The sequence below is a fragment of the Spinacia oleracea genome, chromosome 1, assembly GCF_020520425.1.
Source record: "Spinacia oleracea cultivar Varoflay chromosome 1, BTI_SOV_V1, whole genome shotgun sequence".
In the NCBI taxonomy this organism is placed as follows: domain Eukaryota; kingdom Viridiplantae; phylum Streptophyta; class Magnoliopsida; order Caryophyllales; family Amaranthaceae; genus Spinacia; species Spinacia oleracea.
Genome location: NC_079487.1, coordinates 131135420 through 131149540, shown reverse-complemented (window position 1 = coordinate 131149540; position 14121 = coordinate 131135420). Strand labels below are relative to the sequence as shown.

Here is a 14121-nt window from a genome sequence, read left to right as displayed (position 1 = left end):
TAAGGAGTGATTTTAGGGCAGTATTTAAGTTCACACTTTTAAAGAAGTGATCATCTTGTTAAAATGAGTGAAAAGTTGTTCACTTGGTTTTTATATATAAAAAAAATATTAAAGGTGTTCCTATAATATAAACCCTACTTCTATCTCATATTTGATGGCTATAAAAAGCTCGAAATTCCCCTTTCTAAGCAACTGGAAATGGATCAATTGCTCCCCAATCCTTTTTCTAGTTTTTTGGCATTGTACATACAATAATAGTTTCACAACTTCTAGTTGTTACTAGTCTTTTTTTCATTTTAGTGCGCAAAGCCCTTGAGAAGATGAAAAGAACAGCAACCCACATGAAAAGAAACACCAAATAACTAGGGGTGAAAGTTTGGTAGCAAAAAATCGAAAATCGAATCGAATCAAACCGAATAAGAAATTCGGTTCGTTTTTTTTCTATTCGGTTCGGTTTGGACTGAGATTTTTAAAACAAATTGGTTTTATGGTTTGGATTGAACTGAAAAGTCTGAAACCGAATAAACCGAACTAAAACCAAATAAACCGAACTTGGCTAAAAAGTATAATAAGGGCCCAAAAATTGGCTAAAAACATGTATAATATAGGCCCAAATAAAAGGCCCATGAAAATTCGGTTTTATGATTTGTATTAGATTGAAAAATAAAAATCCGGTTTGGTTTGGTTTGGATTAAAAGGTTATTTGGTTTGGATTCGATTTCAAAAAATGATAACCGAATTAGTTCGGTTTGAATTCGGTTTTGGCCTTAATCCAAACTGAAAACCGAACTTTCACCCCTACAAATAACAAAAGCAAAGCACAAATAGCAAAATTAACAAAGGCAAGCTTAGTTTAAGCCGCTACAGCCGAAACTATTCTAGCCAAGCTTACACCAGTCAATTCTCCAATAAAATAGCACAAGTACTTTAGGCCATGTGCATCTTTGACTCTCAGTCAAATGTAAAACAATTTACCTATCATGCTTCTCCTTCTTCCATCTCATTTTCCATTAACTTGATATATCTCTTATTTTAACCCTTTCTCTTCACCTACAATCTTGACCTTAGGTCACCACTTTTTCTTACCTACATTTTACATTTCTCACATCAAATTTTCTCTCCTTCAAAATTGATAATTTTTAACAACTACCGTAATAATATTATGATTGGTAACTTTTATCAACTTCTTTTTATTATTGCTATTATTCATCATAATTATTTATTTATTATTGGTATAAAATATATTTTTTGACAAAAATATAAAATAACTATTAATAAAAATCAATTACAGTATATGAATAAATAAGGCTATTTGTATAGTTGGATCAACAAGTTTATCAGAAGAAGTTATAGAAACAATTTAAATGTTTTGTTCTTTAAGCCAGTGAATAACAAAATAGAATATTAAAAAAAATTACCCACTCCACCAAAATTTCATTGCTTGAAGCCTTGACCTGGGGACAGCTTTGTGACCCATGTCAAGTGAACTAAGAACTTAACAGCAATTAACAGTCACCATTAAAGGATTTGACTTGGGTTAAGTTGTACTTGACATTGGTGTAATGTCAAGGTTGCTCATGCTCTTATAGAGTCGCCTCAAGAATAATCAGTTTTGGGGTTAATCCAGTACCATATTATCCTCTCTTTAACAACAATCTAATCTCCCAACCCGATTCTTCTATCATCGACTTGCACTTTTAATGATAAGATAATGAGAGGAGGAGATTATATTCTCCACCAAGATACTTGCCAACCGTGACTTGCAACTTCAAGTTCAATCCCTAGCCCTCTATGTATTTACTTCTCACTTACAAAGGAAGTACTTCTAAATTTAGAACTACTCAAGTACAATAGGCTACAAACTCAATCACAATAAGTATGAATGATATAGATTATTAATGCACAAGGTCATCTTTTGACCAGAATCACAAACAATGTTCTCTTCACAATCATCCAATTTCTTGTCGTTCAATTCCCTTTCAAGAAATGCACATCTTTGCACCTCATTAACCCATCTTTTACACTTCACTCGGATCATAACATATCAATGTAATTAAACTTAACTAGGAATATTTTTTGGGATTTTAACAGAGTACTATTTACTTTTCTTTTTCCTTTCAATAGCTGAGCTCTTTTTCTTTCTTTTCTTTGTAACTAAGGTACTAGAATTAACTATGCACCAAAGTAGCAATTCTAAATCAGCTTGTGGAGCTTCATAGTCCACCCTTTAATTGGCTGAGCTCAGAATCCCAAGGCTGGCACTCTTGAATTTATAGTCATTCGCGAACGAAGTCACAACATACACGTACTCATACATATTTGTTACACATACATTATGCTTAATTTGGTCTAGAGCTAGCAACAACTGTCGCAGAGATCATAGCAACAATCGAGGCACTGAAAACATGCGAGAGCAGCACATATCTGTGAGAAGGTAATTACACACCGATCACTCAACGTAGACATTGCCCGTATAAAACACATGCAACAGAACCGATCAAGCAGCTTGCCACAGTAGCCAGTAGCTGCGTTAACTATAAACTCCGCTGCATCAGGTACTTTTATTATCACTCCTGGAGGCAAATTTTCACCAGTTTTTTCCAAATCCCCAAAGCCAACGCCCAAAATCTGCAATAGTATTATTTTCTGACTTTTTATCATCTTCTGCAGACTACTCTTGTCATATGCTTCCTTCTGTTTAGATGTCAAAAGGAACCAGGAGTTGTATGAGAAAATACAGATCATGGTTTAAATTGGAGTAAAACATGTTTGGCATTAATGAGCTTTACATTTCCAATGGCCAATAGGATTCGCTGTAAACACCATGAGACAATCCTCCCAGTAAAAAGGTAAGAAAAGCAAAAGAGAGCAGTAAAACGAAGACTTATCAAGTTGAAGTTGATCAAGTGATGTGTTAATTTAAACTTTAAAGTCATATGCTTCAGCTTTTATGAGTGTGTGAATGAATGTGTATCTGTGACAGTATCAAAAACAAAAAGGGTTTAATTGAGGTCAACTTAGAATGGTAGGTGTTTGACTCATACCAGAGACAAATCCAGCAAAATTATGCCTTGCAATACTTGCATTATGATTTATATAGAATTGCACAGGGGTGTGAAAGGCATATTAAGTCATAAATCCATTGAAAATAGACTAAAATCTGTATAGCATGGGAAAAAAAATCTGCAAGAGTGATCCGTAATTGCACTGTGAAAAAAATATACTTTAGGTGGCTTATCCAAAGTGCCTGATAAATTAGGTGATAATTTATCACAAATAATCATTGTAAATGTGAGAAGTTTAAAAACACAAAATCTCTTCCAAATACATACCCCTTGTATTGTGATAGCATCTAGTCCTTGATTCCACTCATCTGTCTGGAAAAGAATCATACGAGTGTATTCAGATGGGACTCCTGTTTGCATACTAATCTCTGCAACCTACAGGAAAGCTCAGAGAGAAACCCAGAACTAAATGAGTTAACATTTAGCTATGATAAATTGATAAGGTAACCATAGATATATCAATAAATAATAAATAATCAGATAGATAAATATTCTAACCTGCTTCTGCACTTCCTTGCTTTCCGTAAACCATGCTTTTGCAGTTAGTGCATCAATCTGTGCCTTTGCAAATACCTACCATGAGAACAACAACAAAAACAGATTTAGAAGGAGATACACCCAAAAAAATACCTTGTATTGCCGGGTCACAAACTGAAAGGTCGCATGACATCATGAATATATGGTTCCTTAGTCCCTAACTTTGGTTCACCAAGGCACAAAGTGGGAGAAAACAATCAAGGACATGAAAATTGCTATCTACCAGAAGGGGACAGACTGGGATAGGCAACATGAATGTGAAAATGAAACCAAAGATCTTTTTGCTTGAGAATTAAGTAAAAATGAAATTACCTTGTGTAAAGGTATATCTTTTTCCTTCCTTATTTTGAGGTCTGTCACAAAGTTACTCATATCTGCCAAGGTGCCACGAACCGTAAGAGACTCTGGTAGCTTACCTTCGTATCTTCCTGATATAATTATTGGAGATCCACGTGAAAGGTCTTGAATCGTAGACGGATATAACTGCACAAAGTAAGCACAAGAAATTGTAAAAAAGAAACAAGCCATTCTGTCTAATAAACTATTACCGTCGTTCATCAACCAGTATCTATAATTGGTTTACACATGAATATGAAGACAAATTTAAATCAACATGACTATCATCTCTATTATCAATGATACTGATACGTTTTATTATAGATTTCCTGCATCCTCATCAATGTCCAGCTACACAAAACATCTTTGGAGAAGGATCATTGAGCAATTCAGTATGATAAACAAGAATATACATAAAGAAGATTCTAACATTAACATCAATTGATGGATTTTAATTATTTTAAAAGTTTTGTAACTGCTAAACGTAAAGCAGAACGTAATGAATGCACATAACGTAGCAAGCCAGGGAAGGGCACTTCTGATGTAAGGTCCTTGAGAGTACAAAACTGGCAAATAGGGCTTCACAGATAGTACCAACAATTAAAAAATTTACATATCCTGAATCACCAACATAAGTAGGACCAGCTTACGCAGTAACAGACATGATGGTCAATCCCTCCCACATAAGTGCAGCAGACTGCATTTGTGTACTAATTTCAGGACAGTCAAGCAGCAGAATTATTTTCAACATAAATATTCCAGACAAAATCACTACAATATAACTATACAATAAATGGAAAGACCTATAACGCAGTGTTGACAACGACTTCAGCTGAAATCTTTGCCGTTTCCTATGAGGCATATTATGCATCCCAAATTCCAAATTTTAGCTGTCGCAACTATAAACGTAAAGTATATATCTTACCGTGGGTAACTGATCATGGCTTAAGGCATCAACTTCAACATTTGAAAGAATTACTTGTGAAGACATTGTGAAAAGCCTCTGCAGTCGAGCAGCAATAGATTCTGCCATAACGCAACAAGGATTTCAGTTATACATATTTTCCATCAGTTTTTACTGGGAAATGCTATACAGTAGATGAATTTTCATTGCTTTAATGCTCCCAGTGTAATGATAATATTCACTCGCAAACTTTCCACAATAACACAGGGTAAAGCTTCAAAATGGAAATGGCCGATATAAACTCAATTCAATTTAGAACCTGGAGTGCTAGAAGAAAAAACCATTCCTAGGATTTCCTACTCAGAGTTGTCCTATGTTACTCCGACTCTTCATTTTACCTCAAGTACCCGTGTCGGATCTTCGACACTCCGATACTTCATTTTCGACTTAAATCCTTGAAATTTTTCACAATTTAGGCGAGTCCGACACTTGGACACGTACCCGTGTCTGACACTAGTACCCGAGTCCAAGTAACATAAGTGTTGTCAGTGGAGGATATATTTTTTGCAGTTACTTAAAAAAATAAAAGGAGAAGAAATGATGGAAAATAACATTGAGCTGTTGATGAATTAGCAGAAGGTTTAGATACTAATGGTAGGCAGAAGGCTAAACATTGCCTCATCTCTTCTTAGGAACCTAACACAGGAATGCACCAAAAAGAATATATTCCCTGTTTTGATATATCTAAACAGCCTGTTCACTTTGGTAGAACTGATAAAATTATGCATATGCTCTTTCCTCTCTTTTTCTCCCCTCGCTTACATCATGAATTTTTACCATTACACAATTTTTTGTTCACTCACCAAAGTCCTAGATTGCTGCATGGTGAAGAGAGAACAGAATGATACATATGTGGCACTTATTTCAAATTGCAAGTAGTGATGCCGTGATGGATATTTGTCAATTTGCTCAATCTGGGTTTTCTTCCGTTAGTTATTTACTCATCAGTGTCACAAAAGAACAAAGAAACTGTATTTCTAGTGGTTTTTTTTTTCAATTGACACATGCTTTTCGCACTCCAGCAAACATGGACATTCTGAAAAGTTACAAAATCAATATATGGTTCAGAGGTAAAAATGGACAGACACAAATACACAATTGTATATTCATGTAGAACTGTAATTTATGAAAAAATATAACAGAGAACTTCACACAACAAAGAAGCAAAGCCTGAATAAAAGTTACAAGAATTTACCAGCATCATAAGCAGCGTCATAATGGCCTTTAGCTATTTGTGCCAACATTCGTAGGAAGTAGTGATTACAATATGATCCTGAAAAGTAACACCCCAAATGAATATGAACCTGAAATATATTTTAGAATGCTAAAGCTATCATCTGAGAGACTAAACCTACATTGAAACTAAGTAACAAAATTGGAAAATAGGTTATTAATTGGATATACAGTGAACAAGAAACCACAGCCGATCACAAATTTTAAACATGGCAAGGGACACTCAGGGGTTGGGATATCTCGGCTCATGAAACAAGCACTTCATTAGGGATGTCAGTGGGGCGGGTTTCGCGGGAGACGGCGTCCGCCCCAAGTAGGCGGAGATGGAGGTAGATTTGGCGGGTGATGGGGCGGGGATGGGTATAAAATTTGTACCCGCCATGGGTGATGGGGCGGGTGTGGATTTTGTGTTGAACCCGCCCCATCCCCGCCCGCTCCGCCCCATCCCCACTCGCCCCGCCCCATCCCCACTCGCCCCGCTTTATACCCGCCATGGGTGATGGGGTGAATTTGGATTTATTCGCATCTTTAGGTGATAATATAAATTTAGGTGAGATTTTTATGTTTTTTGTTTGGATTTTTTTTGTTATGACGAGTATTTTTTTCGATTATATAGTTTACTTTAGTCATAAGGTATTTTTTTCTATAGTTAACTTTAATTACTCCGTATATATGGCAAATGTTTGCTAAATAAGAAAAATTAGGCGGGTATTAGCGCGGGTATGAAGCGGGGATAAGACGGGGATGGATACCCAGTTGGGTGGCGGGGCGGGGATGGATTTTAGCTTACACCCGTTGGGGCGGGGATGGGGATGAATTTTGTACCCGCCATGGGTGATGGGGCGGGGATGGGGATGAAAATTTTAGGTGGGGATGGGGATGGAGGGACCTACATCCGCATCCGCCCCGCCCCATTGACATCCCTACACTTCATAGTTCATATAGGTGTGAAACTGCATATCATCAGAACAGATCTCCAATACATAGAAGTAGAACAAAGTTGCTCATGTTCAAACTTCAGATACGGGAACTGGAGATCATGCATGCATAGTTTTTTATTTATTTTTTACTAATAAACTTTATCAAAACTACAGAACAAAAACCAAAACAATTCTTCATTGAACCCCTAGAGCTAATACCAAACAATCCCTGTAATTTCCATCTCAATTCCCCCCCCCCCCCCCCCCCCCCCAACACCTGAAAAGGAGAAAACAAAAAAAATATCCTATACACTGCACCGCTTTCAACAATATTACAAAAAGTAAACACTTACCTATTCCAAAGGTAGAAATTCGAAGAAAAGGTAATTTTCCTTTTGATCCACAAGAATCTTGCACAACATTGCAAATATCTCTTTCATTTTCTACAGCGCCATCAGTAATAAGAAATATATGAGCCATTGAGTTGCTTTCATGTGACACCATTTTTAGAGCCTGTATAAGCCAACAGGTGAGACAGTAAGAATACAAATAAGTAGAATCGCATCCATACATTAGGACACATATGCATAAAAAACTTACAAAATACCATCGGGTTTGTCGTAAATCAACCAGGCATAGCAGGAATATAATAAAAGAAACAACACCACCTTCATTCAGAAACTACAGTACAACATTGTAACCAAAGGCCTGTTACTTTTCAAGTTTTCAGCAGGTCAGATTAAGAGACATAACTGGGTTTTTTGCTATAAGAAAGATTGTTTTGCTGGTTATGGACAACATTAAATGATCATTCTAATTCATGTATGATGTATGAACATCATCACCATAGTGTATTGTAAATAGTGATACAAGCTAGGCTGGGATACTGCAGAAACAGTGTTTGTAGACAATCAAATTTGTAACACGGAAAATTATGAAGCTGCTTCACAGGGAGAAAATATGTATCTACATTCTACAATCACTTATATGTATGGACACATTGTCAGCGAATGCAAAGAATATAAATAACAATCCATGCTGAAAATAAATAGGCTACTTTTAGTCAATAAAAAATGTCAAGAGAAAAACTACGAACCTGCTTCATAGGAAGCAGAATGTTTGTGTCTCCCTCTGGAATTAACTTAATATTGATCCACTCACTGACTTGTTGTAATGCTCCATGGGTTGCCAGTTCCATTGATGAAGAAAATGAGTGACTATTCCCATTAAAAGCTATGATGTTGAAGAGATCGTCTTCATTTAACTTTGACAGGAATGCCATGATTTCTTTCTTGACATTTTCAATAGGAGCTCCTTTCATGCTACCACTTATATCAACAAGGAATACTACTCTCTTCCTAAAGACCTAATAGATGTAAGAAAAAATGCATAAATACATGACACAATCATTTGTTCTTCAAATATTAGTGAGATCAGACATTGTAAAGGTGGAAGGCAACCAACATGGTAACGTCTGTAAGAGATTAACAAAATCGAAAATGAGATTGACCAGAAAATACAAAACGAGGGGATCATGTGCGATGAACAGTGAAAACAGACCTCTCTATTTTGGGCTTCTCCAGGGAACAGATAAAAGGAAAACATTTCCCTTTGATCAATATCATTTGAAGAAGGAGAATGCAAAAGAAATCCACCATGTATATCACTGGAAAGGACCTGGAGTGAAAGAAATCCACAGCTTGAACAAGCATGAAACTCGGGTGTCCTATCATTCAAGATATGTACAACACCGTAAAATCTGTACGGTTGTACACTAGAAACAGGATTTTATACAAGAATGTGAGAGTATAATGCCTTACTGAATATGAAAATTCAAAGTCTGTCTGTGACCAGGTATCGACTTTTTCTTCATACAAGAAACCAAATTTGCCAACCTGACGCTTCAGTACCTGGAATCAAATAACCATAAAAGATACAAAAAATTAAAAATTGTCAAGAAATACAATGAAAATGTTGGGCTAGACAAGCATACCTTCAACGGGTGAGTGGCAGCTTTGCACTGAACTTCCGCACTAGTACCAGAATTGACATTCAAAAGTATCTTCTGCTTTTTTGTAAATTTCCCACCTGGAGTGACATACAATGGAAAACTAAATGGCAAATTCAGCACGAACCAACCATTCTCGTATAATAACCTCTGGTACCACCTTGCTTTCACCAAAATCTTAGATCCTCCTTCCACCTTGCATAACAAATAAAATCTGTCATTTACTAATAGACACTAAAATTTATATTTTTCTTTTTGGTGAAAAGATAAATTAATGTAATATACACATAATAAATACGTATACATCAACTGATCTTTTTACTTCAGTTTTCCTTCCTAAAAAGTGGAACAGGTTTTTCTTCTAGTCACCTTTATATAGAATGTAGAATTCCTCCTAACAAATGCCTCTAGTATTCAGAATAACTTGACTCGTGGTACTTTGCATTGCCAAGATAAATGAGATTTTGCAGATATATAAGCGTACTTTTGAATGAGACTCTTTCAATATATGTCAACTCCTTTTGTAACTGCTTACAGCATTATCTCAGTTAATGCCAATATTGGTTGACCTCTCACCAAAGTTCTTGCCTGATGTTTGCACTGTGAAAACTTAAATGTTTTAATAGAGAATTGTGATTGTCTTAAAGCATTACAATTAACAAGCTCAATACTCCTTTTATTATAGCTGTATCCAAGAAAACTATCAAAGAATTGCTATCTTTCAGAGGACAACTAGCATACAGTCCAATTCTTTCTTTTCCATTACTTTTACACCTCCTTTTCATAACTTAAGTTGAGGAACTTTAACCCCTGCCACAGAAACAAAGCTAAAGCTTTTTAGCAGACACAGTTTTCACCGACTTCTCTTAAGCAGGCATCCAGTATTCCAGCCCTTAGAGAAGAATCATTTTTACTATTCAGTACAAAATTAAAAAGGAGAGGATATATTATCAGCCACATTAAAACCACTAGAAGCAAAGAAAGTAAAAACCTTAGGGATCTTCAAAGTGAAAACATTGGGCTTCAGGAAGCCTCCATATTCATCTTTGTATGGTCCATTCAAATCTGCTGCATCTTCTACTTTGACTAACTGAGAAAGATACGAACCTCCAGTAGCCTCGATTTCAAAACCTAGAACTGAACCCTGTTAGCCAAATTATGGTTTGCTTGAGAGATCCAAAACAAATACTATTGAATCTTGAAATATAACATAACAACGATTGCAAGGAAATGCAACAAAAGTTTAACAAGGGCTTTAACAAAACACAGATACAACCACCCAATAATAGTTCCTCTATGGTAAGGAGTACAAAGATCCAAATTTGAACAATGTGATATATCCAGTATATACAGTATAATTTAGAACTAGACTACGTGTGTGTATTCCAGATAACTAAGGGGAAAAGCTGTCATATAATGTTGCAACGGTGCAGCTGCTAACAGTCATTCTATCAAATAATCTAAGGAGGAAAAAGCTGTATGTCAAAACGAAGCATCAACACTGTCGCAAATACATATGATTGTTTTGAACCTGAATGGCCACAAAATTTAACTCATTCAGTCAGATGCATGGCCAGGCATGGCATGATCTACTCAAGAACCAGAACCATTAGTTAAGTGAAGTCTAATTTCAAAACTCATATTATATTAAGATAGAACAAATTTCACTTAGAGCTATGAAAGATTTTTAACAGAAAACAGAAGAACCACAGAAGGAATTGTTCCTGAGAAATTGTGTCACAAAAATGTTCACTAGCCGTCTAGCCACAAAGTCTGACAACTGTACCTAAACATCCGGAGCATGGACAACTGACAAAACAAATCCTGGATCTCTGACATATCGGTATTGGAAGGCCCACATAGCCTGATTGGCAGTAAGATACCCACATACTAGGCTCCAGTCAAGAAATTCAGGTCCCATTATGGATACAAATGGAACAAAATGAAAATCTTAATTCCTAAATATAAATGTTCAGCTACCTTCTGCCTAAAATTACTATAGTAAGTGGATGTTTGCAAGTTGATAATAGTTCACACTGTACCTTCCAAGGTAAAAACCCGACTAAGATCGCCTTGTGCCATGTCGAATCAACAAAAAAGCTAATACTACAGCATCCTAGATTCCTACGAGTAGATAAGAATGACAGTACTTTTTATAGTTTTGTTCTTGTCCATACCAGCGATATTATCAATCTATCAATTTTAATACAGTATGGAGTATAAAGCAACTACCAAATCGGCCCAACTTTGTGTTCACTAGAAAAAATGTGCCACAAACATCTTCATCAGCCATAAAGTTTGAAAACTTTGCTTCACCTAATTATCCTTAGCGGGGACCATTTGAATAAATAACTGTACTGAACTACTGCCTATACAAGAAGGCCTAAATATGCCAAAATTGTTAGGTACTAATACTATAAGGACCACATTCAAATATCTAGGTTTAGACGATAAATTTCTGTCTCAAATCGGATCAAAATCCTATCAACAGCAAAAGGGGCAACCCAAAATACTGTATGAATATTCCGCTCTTTGCTAAATTCTTTCTTCTTTTCTTATTTTTAATGAAAAGATTTTACATCCTTCTATCTTACCTACTTAAATTACTACTATGGCAGATATCAGATAGATTTTCTGATAAAATCATAAAATCTACTAATAATTGCATCTTCAGCTAGAAACGCAGCGATCCACAGAAAATCAAACTTGTCCATACAAACAAAATACATAAGTATTTGACACCTAATAATATGATATGATAGAGAAGTTTCGTGATGGTAACGATTCCCATATTACCATCAAGGGGCTCACCTAGACCTCTTTCCATTGACACAATGATAACACTTCTTACTCAATGACCTCTTTTGAGAACTTTCACTTCTCTGTACACTATTCCAAAAGAAGTACTCCATCTTTCTTCTTGTTCGAAAATAAAAAGTTCTACAATCATTCAAACCCTATCACTATTGTACAGTGTCACCATTAATACATAGACATGAAATTAATTTTTCCAAATGTAGGACCCAATAATCTTCTAAGGACCAATAATTTCTTAGATTAATGGACGTTATGAGCAATATGATAAATGATCCACCACAATAATAGACCTCACTCAAGGGCCACAGTGCCACACCATTCAAGAATCTGGTAACTATTTATTCAATGGGTAGATCAAAATATCTATTATGCTATTTACTCAATTACTCCACAAGACGTTCCTAAGGCCCAAGCCATAGCCGGCTAGCCGCTACACGTTCGTCCCTCGCCGGAAGACCGTACACCGCCGTCCCCATAAATTTTGAGTATAATTGTGTAAAAAAGAAGTGTGGTCTTTATAAAATCGGCATAAAATATACTCACGTAACAAACTTTTTTATAAAATTATAACATCTCCGTCTCATTTTACTTAATCTATTTAATCCAAAAACTCTTATAAAAATGATCAAATAATATAAATAAAACGTGACAAGGGGAGTACAATACCCATTCGTTTAACCTGGACACACATGAACAAATTAAAAACACTGCTCATACAGTACCTACGAAGTACTAAACTTATTAGCAATATTAAATAAAATCACCTAGATCAATGTCCCTCTTATAAAGTTTATGATGATTAGTATTTCTATTTTTAGCTTTTATGCGATGAATATTGAATATGGATGCGTATGTCATTTTCCTTAAACCAAACAACAATTCATAGCATGAAAAATTAAAAATTCCAAACGGAAAAAAACAAAAGGCAAGAGAGTAAACTACCTGCTCCCCCATGGGAATAGCGAGTTGACAATCACACTTCTTATTTCCATCAACACAGTGTAACCGCCAAGTTCCAGTCATACTAACAAACGCCGTATCCAAATAGCAATCAACTTCAACTTCAATTCCGTACATATGAAGCGGAATTAACGCCGGAGGTTTACAGCGGCCATGAACGTACGGCTGATAGCTCCTAATGTCGGGATTATCGATCACCGCAGGGTTAGAAACCACCGCGTAAACCATCGGAGACGTCGGGAGAAATTGATCTTCCGACGACGACTTATCCATCGACAGCGGAGGTTGCGGCGGCTTCATCGACGGGTCTTTGCCGTAGAATAAGCGCTTTGAGAGCTTCAAGCCGAGTTGTACTGATTTCTGGAAATCATCCGCCATTTTTTGAGGAGAGAGAAAATTGGAGACGAGAAGGTAGACAGGTAGTAGTGATTGTTGAAATGAAGGGAAAAGAATGGATTCTATTTGAAAGAGAGGTAGTGAATTTATGCGAGTGAGCGGGACCGTTTTTTCTACTATTCTTGACTATTGTGTTTTTGAGGATGTGTTGCATGTTTAGAGAGGAGTGTATGTTGCAAGATTTATTTTTGGTTAGGGAATTGGCCTATTAATTACTGACATGTGTCCGATGTGTGACTTTTTTTTTTGATAAAAAAAATGTGCCCGATGTGTGACATTGTGAGAGATGTGGATGTGGTCATTAACTCATATAGAATGGGAAGTTCACCGGCCAAACTGGATTTATTAATTTAACTAGTGTGTAGTCCGGGCGATGCCCTGATTGCTACATTGAATATCTAAAGTTTTAGATTTTTCTTGAGCTCAATATTTGACCAAAATACTTGTATTCTATATAGAATGAAAAATATTCGTTAAGTTCGTCAAATACACAGACAGGCTAAGTCATTTATCATGATAAGTAAGTTTTCAATCATATCATCTTACAATTTGTATAATTTGTTTTCTCGTGGAACTAAGTGCGTCAAATTAATAAACACTAAATTAGATATATATGCAGATATGTAAGGCAATCCTATAGTTTATTCTTATTAGATTTATGACATCATGTTTCTTCATGGTTGTCATAATGCATTATTTTTTTTCTCTTTTCAAAATAGTCCATAGAAATTAAAAAGTCACATAAAATTTATTTGTTTTAGACTTCATGGCAATATTTATTTATAAATTAATGTGAAGAGATAAACCACAATTGGTGGTTGGTTAAGATGGTAATGAGAATTATCATCCACACTTGAGGTATGTTGTTCGAACCTCGTTGTATTG

General features: G+C 35.8%; 1 protein-coding gene across 3 annotated transcripts; it reads right to left on the bottom strand.

Moving 5' to 3' along the window:
* Positions 1-1867: 1867 nt before the first annotated feature.
* On the bottom strand, positions 1868-13373 carry LOC110804122 (uncharacterized). Of its 3 annotated transcripts, none has more exons than XM_022009693.2 (13): positions 12823-13373; positions 10055-10207; positions 9049-9258; positions 8876-8965; positions 8616-8732; positions 8152-8421; positions 7409-7568; positions 6098-6175; positions 4864-4964; positions 3915-4085; positions 3564-3638; positions 3333-3440; positions 1868-2694 (listed from the first exon to the last, which is right to left on the bottom strand). In XM_022009693.2, exons 1-13 carry the CDS (start codon positions 13216-13218, stop codon positions 2356-2358), a joined length of 2268 nt encoding a protein of 755 aa, XP_021865385.1. In that variant the 5' UTR covers positions 13219-13373; the 3' UTR covers positions 1868-2355. The 3 variants fall into 3 exon arrangements, with proteins under 3 accessions (XP_021865385.1, XP_056684766.1, XP_056684763.1); XM_056828788.1 differs by lacking the exon at positions 12823-13373 and adding an exon at positions 11875-11905 and having other exon boundaries at positions 10055-10194; XM_056828785.1 differs by lacking the exon at positions 12823-13373 and adding an exon at positions 11106-11160 and having other exon boundaries at positions 10055-10194.
* Between the last annotated feature and the right edge of the window lie 748 nt (positions 13374-14121).